This window comes from Ambystoma mexicanum, chromosome 5q (genome assembly GCF_040938575.1).
Source record: "Ambystoma mexicanum isolate Mex_15411 chromosome 5q, UKY_AmexF1_1, whole genome shotgun sequence".
Lineage (NCBI taxonomy): Eukaryota > Metazoa > Chordata > Amphibia > Caudata > Ambystomatidae > Ambystoma > Ambystoma mexicanum.
Genome location: NC_090933.1, coordinates 19,286,259 through 19,302,273, shown reverse-complemented (window position 1 = coordinate 19,302,273; position 16,015 = coordinate 19,286,259). Strand labels below are relative to the sequence as shown.

Genomic DNA, 16,015 nt, shown 5'->3' with positions numbered 1-16,015 from the left:
TTCCCAATAGGCTATCTGTTCAATGAATGAGCTGTGTTTCCATGCATGTTGTAGTTCGTATGCTCCCATGTAGAGATTTGCATAGGCTGGAGCGAATTTTGCACCCATCGCCGTGCCCTGTTCTTGCCTGTATAGTTGTTTGTTGAATAGGAAGAGGTTATTGTTAAGAGTGAAATCCAACATGTCATAAATCATTTCATTTTGACAAGAATAAGACCATGATCTGGTTTGCAGAAAGTACTTGACTGTTACAATACCTTTTTTGTGAATGATGCTTGTGTATAGAGCAGTTACATCCAATGTTACTCTCAAAGCGATTCAAATTGTTTCTTTCACCGAAGTGAATTTTTCAAAGTAAAATAATGAATTAATCACACCAAAAACAAACTTCTAAATTAAGTTATAAGATTTACATTAACTCGCCACTTCCTCTTTGATTTACCCCATTTAAATTGTAAATGACACATTCAAGTGTCATAAATTATGTGAATCTCATCCATCTGCCGACTAATAAGATAGACTTAAAATGGCATCCAAAACCTAGTGCTCAAGAACAAAAAGCAAATGCATATTTTAAGGTGGCCATCTTGCAAGCAATCGATAGATTGATCAAGTTATCACAGAATGTTTCATTTTTTAAATGAAGGTTATCTCTAATTACTAAATACAATTCTTTCTCTCCAAAAATGTTGAGAAATAAGCTGATCAAATTAAGCGATTAAAATTAGAATAAATCAATCTAATTATAATGAATACTACGAAAAATCGCGCATATGCAATCCATTAATTAAAACATCCTTTTTAACACTTGAAGACCAAATGTTGCACAAGACATTACATTACTAACTTAAACCAGATCACTAAAATATAGTCTGATTCGTTAAGGCATCCAAATATCGAACGTAATTCGCTCATCACGTTAAGTACGCAATGAACGCACGCTAATCACTGTATAAAGAGGCGGCCATCTTAAAGCCAGTCACGACCTCGGGAAACCAAACCGCAAAGAACGAACTGCTGTTTCATCCGAAAGGAATTTTGATTTCACTTGCTATAAATAGGTAAGAACCCTCATTTTCTTACCATGACACCACAATACTTCATAAGCCATCAGTAGGACTATGCTAAAACAAAGCATTTTTCCTGTTGCCCCACTAGACTCCTGCGCGACCGGTCACCATCAAAAAATCATGAACTTGACAATCACTGGCACCCTCAAAAAGCTTACATGCAACTTTTGAAAGGGTTCATTTAATTAAAATCTATTTGGACAGACAGCTCACTGACAAGGTGAGCATTTTAATACTATCCATTTTTGCATTCAAATTATGAAAAAAATCCTTTAGTTTGTAAAAAAAGATACACTATGCTCGTTCAGTGAAAATAACAAGGACATAGTATGCACTGTTAAAATACTAATTCAACTGCCTAGTTCTCATTCATGTAGTAAGTCATTACACGGACAATAATTAATGATTGTTTTTTTGCTCATTTGAAATGTGATGTTACCTATATACAATTGATTTATACGATTTGTTCATTATATATTCTTTTCAACAGATAATTGCTCTATGTATGACAAACAATACATTTAACAATGAAGTACTGTATTCTTTATGACAAAAACACCCTCCTGATGAACCAATGAACTTGGTGAAACATGTGTTGAGGGAACGATCTGTATTAACCTTAAGGGATCACTTGAATTGACTCTGATAAAAAGAAAATAAAAGAAAAAACACTTTTGTTTGAAAAAAACTTTGGAAAATCTAATTTTTTTGGATTAGGTGCGCAGGCTGTATGACTACAACCATTGACCATTTTCCGCATCATCAATATCAGCATCAGATTTGTATATAGATAATTCAAAATCCTCCTCCAATAGAGCCAAATGGCCAGACTCATCCATATGTCTCACAGCCACTTGACTTTCTGATTTATTTTTGTGCCCCTTTTTCTTGTCTCTGCAAGTTGTTAGCCATGTTGTTAAGTTACCTGACTTGTTCTTAGTTCTTCTCAATCTCTTTCCTATTCCACCTTCCGAGCTTTCTTCTGTGATAGATCACTATTTAGTGTAGACACTAGAGGCTCTAATGTATTAGACTTGGGGGCAGTATGCTTTGCAACGTCCTTCTTTGCTAAGGCAGCCTTTGCATCCTTTAATCTCTTTTGTTTTTCTTTCTTTGTGAGTACGTGATCATAATTGGGCTCACATTCCTCATTCCCCTTCCTCCTGTATCATAGGTCTCTTGACCACTGTTGATTCCAAAGGGTTTTCGTTAATCTTTTTCCAGCCACTCTGGGGAGAGAGAACCATAAATCCTGAGCTTGATACACACCCCCTTGATTTCTTATTTCCTTTAATACCCGCTGATTCCACAGATGATATTGGGCCTGCTCTTGTTACCAACTGCTCCAGCACGTATGCTTTCTGCTGGGAGTGGTTTGAGATAAATCCTGAGGGGCTTGCACCTGGCGCGGCGATGACTCTTCGCACAAAGTGTCATCTATGTTAAGGTGAGGACGACAGCTGTTAAATTATAATCGATGCATTAGAGTTGGTCTGGACAGTTAGTTTATCAGCACCCGGCTCCTCATCAATTAGATCGATTAGAGCGGCCAGATATAGAATGTTGCTCAAGGTCCGTTTGGTGTGACAGGCACAGGTTGAGTAAAGAATTAGAATTGACAATTTTGCATGAGGCGTTGCCCTCTCCAGCCTGCACCCCAGTGTCAAGGGATATTGTGCGTCATTGCCTTGACATTTATTGTAATGTTAAGTACCCCTGGAGCAGGCAACTTGTTTGCGTTTATAGGGGCTGGTGGAATATGCTTCTTATTTAGCCTGTCAGCACTTAGCTCCACCTCCTACATTGTACTATGAAGCTCTTTTAGTGTTTTGTTTTTGGTTCGCAGGTTATATTTACTTTTTGCTGGCATCACAGGGGAAAGAATACGGCATTGGCTACACTACCGTGCCATTTAGAGTTTTTCAAATGATCACTTGCACACTTTCTTTAGGTAAGCATGGACAGTTCCCCTCTGTCCACTTGTTCTCGATGCTTGAAGTTCTGTTGCTGAAGGTTTGGAAAATATCAAGGTGCCCACACATGAGAAGGTCTCATGCACTATATAAGTCAGCCGTTGCAATCTGTTCCCAGCCGTGTATGGGACACTAGTACTGCGCCGCAACAAAGTATCAGCTTCTTCAAGTCAATATCATCAGCTGCAGCTGAGCAGAGGTCAGCTGTTTCCAGTACGCTGGTCTTGCGTTCAAGCAATGATTGAACACTGGAACGCTCTGACAGACGAGCAGGCAGTCAAAGGAGGATCATGGTCTCTATTTTCTCCATGCCTTAATGAGAATATGCTTTTACTGGAGCAATTCTGGGGCAATTCTTTTAGAGGCAGTGCAATGCCGTTCCACGGTCCACCTCGAGTGCTGCTGGTTCTGCAGGGGAACTGGAAGGAACTGTCCCTTACATTGCAGCTACTCTGACGCTGGGGTCGGCTAGGATTTTAAACCCAGCATCACTGCTCCTCCTCGAACACATACACAGACACAGCTTCAAGATCAGTTACACACAAATGCAAGGAACTTCCCCCTATACTGCTGCTTCCCTGCCAATATTAGGGAATCGGAAACAGCCCACCTGGTCTCAAGACAGACTGTATCTGCCTTTGGCTCCAATGCATGCAATGCCCAGGGTTGTGATAGAGTGACAGCGCAGAATATTTTTAACCAGAGCGAGGTTCAACATGCTTGTTGCGTCCTGGTCATGCGGTCACGTAGGCTAGGCAGACCACTGCTGGGAGAACCCAGCCTTCATCCTGTGACCGGGAGCACCCTGTCCGCCGGTGATCACACGGGCGCTTCAATGGCCTGGGGGTACCCAGGTCAAAACCACAAACATCGCCGGAGTTGCCCAGCGGGGGCACAGCATGTAGGGACAGCGTTGCCAGCAGAGGGTGCTGTCCTCTTGGGAGGGCCATGCAGTGAATGCCCATTTGCCTGCTGCGAAGTGCTAGCATCACGCTGCAATAACGACATGGCAGGTAGGGGTCCGTTGATTGTGACTGATGAGCCGAAATTGGCTCGTCCCTTTTATTTAGTCAGTCACATGGTCACAGACATGTGACGTTAGCACGAGCCCTGGGAGGGACTCATTCTCAAAAAGGGGTGGCACACCACAATGCTGCCGCTCACAGTATGTTTCAGCAATTGGAATGTGGGTGCAAAATCATGTTGCACGTGCGGGGCAGAAGAGACATCTGCCTGAATTACTGACATTTGGATGGCATGGATTCTAGGCATCTTAAGGGAAAGCAGCATAAAGCAGCATAGACTATCACTCACCTTCCTATTAGCATGTACGGAGGTGAGGGTGATCTTTGCCCTAGCCATAACCTGACCAAGGCATGGAAAAGAAGTAGTAAGCTACTCAATGCAGCTGATGCACCCTGTATTTTGAGCTCCCGCTGAACTAACTTACTTCTGTATGCTGCTGTTTGACGCTAAACACACTTTACTGGTTGTGTGTAAAAGTTAGGGCTCTTGCATTTTCTATGGCCTATCCTTTGACTGACATCCGGGTTGCTATCAGAATGCCTCTCGTGGCTGGGCACAATTGTACTATTTGCACTTCAACAGTTACCAGGCAAATTTAAGAGAATTTTTTAACTAAATGCACTTTAAAAATGTGATTAATTCTGCACTTTATATGTTGATGACAGGTTTTTTCTGTCGTCTTCGTCCTCTCTAATTAAACAGCTTAGCCAATTTTTGAAAACAACCCGACCAGTCTCTGTGGACTTATTTTAATCAACTTAGCAGACTGCAAAATAACTGTATTTTTGTTTTCTGTTTTGATGGCAAATCTGTCCGAAATGAAATCAATCAATTAGCACATTAAACAGTTATTTGCTGAATTCTAATGTATATCGGTCACACGTAAGACCTATTTGCCTGACTCCAATCCCTTTAACGACATCCTTTCCTATTTTCGCACATAATCATAAATGTTAGAATTAACGTATGATTCTCTTTATGGTGTATTGCTCATTCTGGCAGGTCTCAAAAGTTGTCTTGTACGTTGAACCACAGAACATTGTTTTGTTGAAAGTTCAAGTTAGGGGTGTATAAAATCTGTAAATCGACGTAGGGTTTATTTATTAGGATATTTTCAATTCTATGATTTTAGATGGGCCAACTGTTAGCTCATTTATCAAAACATCACTAATGCAGAATTTGCATTCATGATTTCTAATGTGATTTGATTGTACATAAGACAGTACACTTAAATGTTGCAGGAAACTTGACGAAACACATGAAGTCCAAAGCCCACAGCAAGAAGTGTCTTGATATGGGAGTCTCTGATGATCTGTACGATGATCCAGACGCTGATGAATCAGGTAGGAGTCTGTTCTCCAGTGATACATATTTCTATAATGTTCCCCTCCTTGTGTCCTTCTGCAGGATGAAATGGCATTGTTTCATTGGACATTTCTGAATTGTATTGCACCACTTGGGTATTTATTATGGTGATGATCATTCAACTTTGTATTCTGACTCTGTCCACGAGATAAGGGCACCAGTGTTGTGTGCTGGGAGTTGTTCTGGTTTGCTGGACATGCCAGAGGCAAAATCCATGCTCGCCAACCTTTACATTTTGAGCGGGGGACGCATAGAGGCGAAGCCCGCGGGAAAAGGACACAGATGTTGTGTGCTGGGAGTTGCTCCGGTTTGCTGGATGTGCCGGAGGCAGAAGCTAAGCCCCCAACCATCAAATTTCAAGCTGGGGAGCCGCAGAGGGCAAGCCCGTCGGAAAAGGGCGCGGGTGTTGTGTGCTCGGAGCTGGAAGTTGCTCCGTTTGCTGGACCTGCTGGAGGAAGAAGTCACGCCCCCACCAAACTTCACATTTTGAGCGGGGTACCCGCAGAGGGGAACCCACAGGAAAAGCGCACAGGTGTTGTGCACCTGCAGGGTGTTTGGTGTGGGAAGGAGATTGAGAAGCTGTGGAATCAGTCAATTATCTTCTCTCCGTTCTTCTTCGTGGATGTAAGAGTGTTATTTTTGTTTATTTTATGCCTCTGCAATCTTGGATGTCATTGCTCCTCCTTTGTCTCCTCGGCCTGGACTGCTTTACGCATCATGCTTTGCTGATCTCATCTTACAACATTCGCAAAATTGTGATTCTCTTCATTGGCTGTTTAAAGGGTGTTGATTCATTGCCCTTTTTGCACACAAGGACTTGGTATCAGCCTCTGAATATTGAATGTAGAGCATAAGTACCAGGTAACTGATAGTCTGCAATGGTTGCTCATACAAAACGAGAGCTTTCTTTTTTGAACATTTTTTGTCTTCTTTGTTTATTCCATCTTGGGATGTTCAGTGTGCTGCTTTTGTCATCAAGCGTTTGTATAGTGGACATTACTCATTTTACATCACCTCTTGCACTCAGCGCCTTTAAGGCTCCCAAGCCTCTGGCCCTTTCAGCGTCATTAGTCTCACTGCAAGGAGCAAGGGTGAGGTGACAGACTTGATAGTCCTTCAGATGAGTCGTGTGTGCTTTTTAGGCTCCTAGACATCTAGCTCTTTCAGCGTCACTGGTCTTACTGCAAGGAGCAAGGGTCGGGTGAGGCCTTGATAACCACACAGACAAGTCGTGCATGCCTTGCGTAAATTGCCTAAATTACAGGGGCTGAGGCAGCTCCACCCAGAAATATTACATACTGAACAGCGTTGGATGATAATATTGGAACTTTTTAGGGAAACTGATTTTTAGCTTGTTTTTAGCCTGTTTTAGCCAGTTCTTTGTTGTTTTTTTTTTTATTTGTGGACTGAACTTTTATCTTTGACTGCATTTGGTGCTAATAACGGGACATTAAATGGTACTAATTGCACTTTATTAGTCTTCTTTATTAGTCTTCTATAATGATAAAACCTAAGGACAATGAGGATTCTATGAGCCTGAAAATCCTTAAAGAATCTAAACATAATGGCTCTCAATTGCTTCTTGATTCGTATTTACGGGAAATGGCAGATTAAATAGGGAGCGCATTCTGGTAACAAAAAAAGCCATTAAGGCTGACAGCCAATGTGAGGCCCTGGCTGCTAATATGCCATTAATATGCTCCTTTGATACCCCAAACACTCAGGAGATCTCTATTTCCCCTTTAATTACTTTAGCCTCTAAAAACAATATTTGCAAATCGGGAATGGACCCAGGGGAATCCGGAGCATTTGATAATGCCGGGATAGGTTGCAATAACTCGCAGTGTTTTGACATTGTCCCCACATGATCCATTCAGGGATATGATTGATTTGGCAGACAATGAGGGCCGCCTATCAACAGCCCTTATGGGTAGACAGTCATCTGGAGGGAATAGGAGTAGTCAACCAATCCAAGTACCTGCAGTCTCTTATTCGTTGTCTTGGGTGGTGACATCTCCCTGGGAGAAGATTTCAGGGTGTTGGAAGATGTATTGATAAGAAGTTGCGTCCTGTTATGGACTCCATAACATCCTTTAGGCAAATGGTTTTGAGCTCTCTGGCCATTTTGGATGACTCCATTAGGGACCTTAAGAAAAGGTTTGTGGATTAATTTGCCCTTCCACCTGCTCTTTCTGTACCACAGGAATTCCCCCAAAAAATGTGTTGGCATCAAAATCTCAAACACAGGTTTAAGCTTAAACTCATACAATAAACTTGATGTATCGGCCCATTAGTGATCCAACAAAGGGGAACGTTATTAATAAGGTACACTGTGTCCATCCTGTGGAGGCCTGGGGGTGGTTTTGGTCTTCTTCTGTCTGTTGCTCCTTTAGTTGGTGTAATTGTCGATTCCCCAATTATTTGCTTAATTCCAACTTGGCAGAAAATCATACATCACCTGCTCTAGAAAAGGCTAGTAGATTGGTGCCACATGCTTTCTTCTATCCTTTAAAACCTCTGCATGTTAGAGAACTTGGGCGGGTTATGCAGCCTTTTCCATCTTCTCAGATAAGAACCTAATGCCCCCAGTCTAGAAGCACAGAGTCACATAGGCGGGCTAAATATCCAGCAGGCCTTCAGCCCTTGAATTTAAATGACATGGGTCATCAAGAAATCGGCAGACGTGGCAGAACTATTCAGCTATCCAATTGTTTTGATGCCCTTTCTACGTTTGACTGATGCTCCCTCCAGAAGATGGTTTAAAAATTAATGTAAAAGAGCCAAGCAGGCCTTGCTTTGTGTATTAAGAGGCTTGATATCATACATGCAAGATCTAATACAAAGCAACCATAGAGAAAAGAATGTTGGAGCTAAATCACTTATCTTGGTAGGCCCTTGTTGAAGCTGCTCATAACTAGGACTCCAAAAGGTTTTGGGAGTTCATGGCCTCTGGTCCGCCAAGTAAAAAGGTCTATGAAAGGTACTGAGACAACAGTGGAAGTAGGGGCCTGGGTTGATCATTATTCAAACCTTTATGAAGGGCCAAGTGAAACATTTGATACTTTTCCCCAAGACATGGTAATGTCCTTTACTCTGGAGGAAGTCATCCTTGTGATTTCCAAACAAGCTCATAATCAAGCATCTGGTTTGGATCTTTTTTCAGGATCTGGTACCAGCGTGGGCCCCTTTAACAGTTTGCTGCTACGCCATTGTGAAGTCCAATGCGATACCTGCCTCGTGGAAGGATGCTTTCATCTTTCCTATGTTTAAAAAGGGAAATCGGGCAAGTCATTTTTCAAATAGGCCCATTTCCCTTTTGAACGCTGCCTCTAAAATCTTTGGGAGGGTTGTATTGGCAAGGCTGGAAGACTGGATTGAAGCAAATGGTATACTCACTGATACCCAGTTGGGATTCCGACCTGTGGTGGGTACGGCGGACCAGGCCCTAAATTTATATTCCTTGTTTAAGAGGGAGCTGATTTATCTGCCCTTCATGGACATGAGCATGAGCACTGCCTTCGACAAAGCAAATATGGGTGAAATTTGGAGGGTGCTCAGGTATATGGATTGCCCAACATACCTTCCATCAATACTGCAGTCTGCCCACTTGCATAATATGCCATGTGTTAGATATGGGGAGAACGGTCGGTGCACTCACTTTTTTGATATAACCCTAGGCATACATCGAGGTTGCGTCCTGACCCCACTCTTGTACACTCTCTACATTAATGGCCTGAAGCAGGAGATCGTAGAGCCAAAGACAGATTATCCAAGATTGGGCCACAGGGCTTTTATTGTTTTGACTTACGCAGACAACACTGTTTTAATTGCCTACACACCAATGGCTCTGCAAAAGTTGATATCTACCTATATACAGTTTATGACCAATCTAGCCTTACTTAAAAGCCAATACTTTAAAATCAGCAGTCATGGCATGTGCTAGTGGTAATAGAAATATGGAGATGAGCAGGATGTTATGTAAAGGGGAAGTCATTCCAAGGGTGCAGGCCTTTGAATATCTAGGAATGCACTTTTCTTCTGCAATGACTGGGAAAGCTCACGTGGAGAAACAATGTGCACAAATGCACCAGTTATTGGGGGGTGTTTCCTGCTTTAGGTCTATGTGCCAAGGTCGTCCTTTAAACATGATTCTTCAAGTTTACTCTGCACAAACCAAGGGGACTGTCACTTAGGGTGCCACGCTCTCGGGTTATCTAAATATCCCAGAAATTCAAGTGGCCGTGAACACCATTTTTAAGCAATTACTGGGTCTCCAGTGTTCGGCTGCCAACTTCTCAGTTCATGCAGAGCTGGGGATTTGCTTTCTGGAAGATGACTGGCGCCTGGCCCCTTTATCTCATTGGCTACGAATATGGACCAACCCGAGAGCTTCGATTACACATTTCATAATTGGAGAAACTGCAAAGAAAGAAAAAATATGAGGATTCCCTGGTTGGGTTATGTCAAATCCAGATTGACACAACTGAATTTACTGTACTTATTGCATGCATCATGCACTTTGTTGACTAATGCTCAGTGAAATGTTTATAATGAGAAAGTTAGAATCTATGTGATGAAACAGAACAAGAGCAAGGAGCAATCAATGCAAACAGAAAACATGCCATGTATACTTGAGTAGATTTCTTAAAGTGCCTGTAACTAAGGAGTCACCAGCTTCAGTACAAGTGACAGCACTGTGCTTTGTGGTAGGGACAAGACGATCTCCCTGATCCTATTTAGTCTCTGCTTCCCAGATGTTGGAACCCTGTCCATAGTTTGTGTCATGTGACTGTCCTCTGCCTGAGACTAGGATTAAGTGAAGGTGACCAGAGGATCCTCCCCATAATACCCTCTGGCGCATCATCCGCTAGCTTGTGGGGGCACCTAGCTTTCTTGGTCACTAGACTGTAGGTCTGCAGAGCGAGGCAGGGGACTTCATCACAGTCTCGATAGGCCTAAAAGCCCAAGTGCAAAAGGAGAAAGTTGTTTTGTGATCCATTAAAACCACACCGCACAAACTCATAACAGTAAAGAAGAAAATTTACTTGTATCCATCATCAAAACATTACTTAAGAAGCCCAAAATTGATCCCTTGGACCCAGGAAATGTTCGTCCCATTTCTCTACTCCCCTTTCTATCAAAGCAACTCAAATGAACTCAAATTCAATCTTTCATAGAATGTTCTGGAATCCTAGATGATGCTCAATTTGGTTTCCGACAATCCCGTAGCGCCCAACTAATCCCTACAGCAATACTTGATGGATTGAGAGAAAGTCTAGACAAAGTGGGTACTGGTTTTACTGGATCTGTCGGCTGCATTTGATACGGTCGACAACCAAATCCTTCATTCTAGACTTGAATACATTGCTGGAGGCACAGTACTCAAGTGGCCATATTCATTTCTAACTGATAGATCCCAACAGGTCCGCTTGGGCCCATTCTCATCACAATTTACTCCTCTGAAATGCAGAGTCACTCTAGGTTTCACACCTACAACCACTAATGGATATAATTCATCACTTCGGTTTAGCCTTTTTTACTTATGCAATGATACACAGATCCTAGTAAATCTTTTGATCTGTCAGATAATGTTTCATCCTCAAAAATCAAGCACTGCGGGCGTAGATAGCAGCCGTACGATGAGGACGTGCGTTTTGCTGCTCCCGTGCCACCGGCCTTATCCTGCAACAATCCTGCATTAAAACTCTTCTGTGACAAGCCCCAAAGTAGCTCACCGAAGTGTGAACCTCTGCTGCACTGAATAGCACTGCAAAGGCGCGAAGCCGGAGCGTGTATCGGTTTCCTGAGCGAGCGCAAAGTCCAGGGACCCGAAATGAAGGACGTTCCCAAGATGGCCGCCGTGCGTTTGCAGTAGCCGGCGACCGAGGCAGAGGACAGCGAGCCCCTGAAACGAAATCAGACACCGGGCACAGCGTCTACGGGCTCACGTGAGGAGCCGGCTCTGCGTCCGATATCCTGATCCCGACGGAGGTGCTGTGCGGCAGCCGAGGGCGGGCTTCGCCCGATTATTCGCGGCGGGTACCGGCCCGCTGTTAACCGCTGGGTGGGCACCTCTACCTGTGCGGACATCCTGAAGCTGCGAGCCCGGGGCGCGCCCGGAGGACGAAGCGCAGAGTGGCGGCGCTCGGACTATGGAAAGGCGCCCGTCACCTGCGGACCATTCCCATTTGCGAGAGAGGGAAGGTAAGCCCAGGCGGGCTCAGTGGTGGTGCGCACTGCGCACCAGCAACGAGGGACGATCCAGGGAGTGACAGCGGGCGCTCCGCTCGGCGTAGAGCGCCCGCACAGAACCCCTGGCAAACCGAGGCACGGCCCCAACAACCCGACCCCCGAGTGTGCTGCAGGGCGGTAAGGAGTGGGAGATGGTGGGATAGAGAGAACTGACATCCCCCCCTGGTTGGCGGACATTGAGATAAAGGTGCACACAAAGTTAGTGCGGATATAAGTAATCGCCTTGTATGCCACGCCTAGCGCGGCTGCAACCACCACCACAGTCCCGGCAACAGCGGCCTATCCTATCGACCAGCACTCCTCCATCAAGACCCGACACCAGCCTCCTGCACCAACATCCTATAAGCAGAAAGATGGGTAAAGATAAGCCCAGGAAAACATCTACGCAGAGTAGAATTGATCAGTATGCATCTACTCCAGTGCCTCGCTCACCAGAGAGGCTCCCAGCGGCCGATCTAGATCATGTGGAAGAAAATATCTCCCTCAGAGACATAATGAGTGCAATTGCCAGCTCCAGGACCTCAATGGAAAAAAAGATGGACAATATTGGCGCAGACATGTCCTTGTTGCGCCACGACCTGCAAAAGCTGACCTCCCGTACGGGAGAAGCGGAGACACGAATCTCGGAAACCGAGGATGGCTTACGTGGAGTGAATCGGCAAGTGTCGAGCATGTTAGCGCGCATTAAAACCCTGGAAGCAAGAGCTAATGACAGTGAAGGCAGATCCAGACGCAACAATATCCGCATAGTCGGCCTTCCTGAAAAAGCAGAAGGGGAATGCATGGAACTGTTCCTCGAAGAATGGCTGGCAAACACCTATGACGCAGAGTCATTCTCCAGGTTCTTCTCTATCGAGCGTGCCCACCGTATCCCAACTGGCAAGTTTACACTGGGATCTCCACCACGCACAGTCATCACCAGATTTCTGAATTATAGGGACAGGGACACTGTTCTCCAACTGGCGAGATCAAAGGGCACGGTCACATTTAACGGATCAAGGATAGCCTTCTTCCCTGACTTAACCAGGGAGGTGCAGAAAGCACGCCAATCATTCGACCCGCTCAAGAAACTATTGCACTCGATGGGTGTCAAGTATGGGCTAATCTTCCCGGCCCAACTGAAGATATTCCACAAGGGCACAACCGTGCACTTCACTGACCCTAGAGAAGCGTGGAGCTGGGCTTAGCGTCATATAGAAGGGGACTGGAGCACCGAGGGAAGAAAGAGAAGGGAACGCAATAGCCCTCGCCCAGAGCGGCCGCCGGACCAAGAACCGCAGTAGCAGCCACAACTAGAAAACCTGCAGCAGGGAGATGTATGAAGTAAGAGCAGCTGTGAGCAATAGAGTCACCAAGTAATGTAATGCTATGGAGCCTCCGCTCCCTACAACAGTCTAATCACAGAACACATCCAGGCCGGTGGCTAATCAATCAAACACCCGCCCCCCGGACCAAGACTTAAGTTCCAGCACCACACGGAGGTGCTGTAAAGTTTAACTGTTCACATGTTGCTGTTGGGTCGACAGATGCTTCAGTTGAGGGGGGAGCGTAGGGAGGGGGGAGTTGGAGACAACGTTTGTCTACAAATTTTAGCATACAAAGGTACCGAGAGCAATGTAAACTTGGCCCATGCCGCCATTTTGCTGCAAAAGCACCAAAGGAAACACACCTGTTAGACTATACTTCACGCACCAAATGCCACCTGAAGCAACTCCAACCACTAGGCGCCTAACACTCATGACATGGAACGTCAATGGGCTAGGCTCCAGTATCAACAGAAGGCTGGTGTTACGGCACTTGAATCGCCACTCCCCTGACATAGTCCTCCTGACCGAAACCCATCTGGTAGGAACCTCATGCACATTTTACCAAAGATCTAATTACCGCACAGCAGTACATGCGAGCTTCTCCATGGGCGCGAGAGGAGTGCTGATACTCGTAAATAAAAGGCTCCCTCTGGAAGTCGCGCATACCACACAAGACAAAGGTGGCCGCTATGTACACGTCCAGGCAACGATATGGGATCAAACCCTGGCGATCCAGGCAATATACTCTCCCTACCCCCATCTCTACTCAGTGCTCTCCTAGCAGACATTACCCCAATCCTTGCAGAAAATGATGCAGATACATGGGTGCTTGGAGGAGACTTTAACGAGGTCATGAACAATGTTTCAGATCGCTCACACCTGAGGGCAAGGAATCCCGCCGCCACCACTGGGACTACGAGATGCATGGCGCGACATACACAAAGATGTCCGAGAATATTCCTTCCACTCTGGAGTGCACGCCTCCATGTCCAGAATAGACTACTTCTTCCTGCCAAATCAAAATGTGCACAAAATATGCAACGCATCCCTACTCCCACGGGGTATCTCGGACCACTCCCCGCTGATCCTGGAACTAGAAACAGAGAGACCGTGCCCCCCACCTACATGGCGACTGAACACCTACTACTTGGGGTTCCCAGAGCTACAGAAGATAGAGACAGCCACTTCCAATTACTATGAGCTAAATTCAGGATCGGTCGAGGACCCTACCATGCTATGGGAAGGCCTACAAGTCAGTCCTGAGGGGCGACATCATTTCGTGGACGTCAGCAAAGAAAAAAGCACACTGTGAACAGATTAAGTCTGCCGAAGAAGAAGTGGTGACCAGGGAGGTAGAGCACATCACCAACGATACCCCGGAGACAAATCGAGCGTTAACACTAGCGCAAAAGAGTCTCCATAACCTATCGCTTGACTGTGCCCAAAAGGCACACCGCGCCATGAGGGCACGCCTTTATGAAACAGGAGAAAAAGCTGGGAAAATGCTCGCTTGGCTGGAGAGACGAGAAGAGGGGCATGGAAAGGTGAAATGTATTAAGACAGCAGACGCAGAACCAGTCTCCACTGATGCAGAGATAGCAGAGCGATTTGCGGATTTCTATGAAAATCTCTACAAGCCCCCGGCCACCACACCAGCCAGTGACAAGCTCGACAACATTGATCTCCCAATACTTACCACGGAACAGTTCACCATGTTAGACAGCAAAATAACAGTGGATGAAATGGTGTCTAGTCAAAGGATCGAATCCAAAGGGTCGACAGGTCAAAGGATCGACACCAAAGGGTCGACAGGTCAAAGGATCGTTTTTTTTTTTAAATTCTATATATTTTTTGGGGTTTTCATTTATGGAAAAAAAGTGATTTTTAGCAAAAAAAAAGGGTGGTTGGGGAGAACCCCAACACCCCAAAAAAAAAAAATGTGAAAAAAAAAATTATTCAATCCTTTGACCTGTCGGCCCTTTGGTGTCGATCCTTTGACCTCTCGACCCTTTTACTGTCGATCCTTTGACCAAGAACCGATGAAATATCTGGGGCCATCTCCCAGCTACAAACGGGCAAGACGCCAGGACCCAACGGGTTCCCGATCGATATCTGGAAGAAGCTGAACCACCTGGACATATCCACGCAGATGCTCAACATGTTCGAGCACTCCCTAACCAAAGGTAGGCTCCCACCAGACCTCCGTAAGGCCACCATAATAGTGATCCCCAAGGAAGGCAAACCCCCTGATGAGTGCAGCTCATATAGACCCATATCCCTAATCAATAGTGAACCCAAAATCTTGGCCAAAGTGCTAGCAAATAGACTCCAAGCGGTCATCACAACACTGATACACCTGGACCAGTGTGGCTTCTTGCCCCAAAGGTCGACGAGAGTGAATATTCACAGACTCCATCTGGCATTAGAACGAGCACCCGTGCTACAACAATCACTAGCATTACTGGCCATAGACTTCAAAAAGGCCTTCGACACTGTCTATTGGGATGCTTTATGGGCGATCATGAGGAAGATGCAAATTGGTGATTCCTTTATAAAATGGGTCCAACTCCTCTATAATTGCCCACTAGCAGAGGTAAGGGTAAACGGCTGGCATTTGTGAATATTCCCATTGGGTAAGGGTACCAGGAAAGGCTGCCCACTTTCGGCTATGCTATTTGCATTAATAATAGAACTGCTAGTCATCCTACGGAGCTCACCCACGTGGCACGGCTTCTGCTGGAACTCAGAGTGGGAGGACAGGGTGTCCCTGTATGTCGATGACCTTCTAGTGTATCTGGGGGACCCAGCAGTCTCCTGCCCTATAGTAACTCAATTACCGGTGGATTATGTGGTCTTTAGCGGACTAAGAGTGAATTGGGTGAAATCAGTGTTCTTTCCGGTAAAAGGGATAGACTGCATTCCGCCTTCCGGCTCCCCATGCCGTATTGAAACCATACAGTTCCGATACCTTGGCGTCCTAATAGAAAACAGACTTGACAATTATGTAACCCAAAACCTACAC

General features: G+C 45.2%; 1 protein-coding gene across 2 annotated transcripts in view; it reads left to right on the top strand.

Moving 5' to 3' along the window:
- Positions 1 to 16,015, top strand: part of HIVEP1 (HIVEP zinc finger 1) — a 1,356,272-nt gene that overhangs the window by 1,009,126 nt on the left and 331,131 nt on the right. For both annotated transcript variants that reach the window (XM_069620429.1, XM_069620430.1), the window contains exon 7: positions 5,311 to 5,412. In XM_069620429.1, the coding sequence (XP_069476530.1) occupies positions 5,311 to 5,412 (102 nt within the window). The remainder of the gene's footprint in view (positions 1 to 5,310; positions 5,413 to 16,015) is intronic.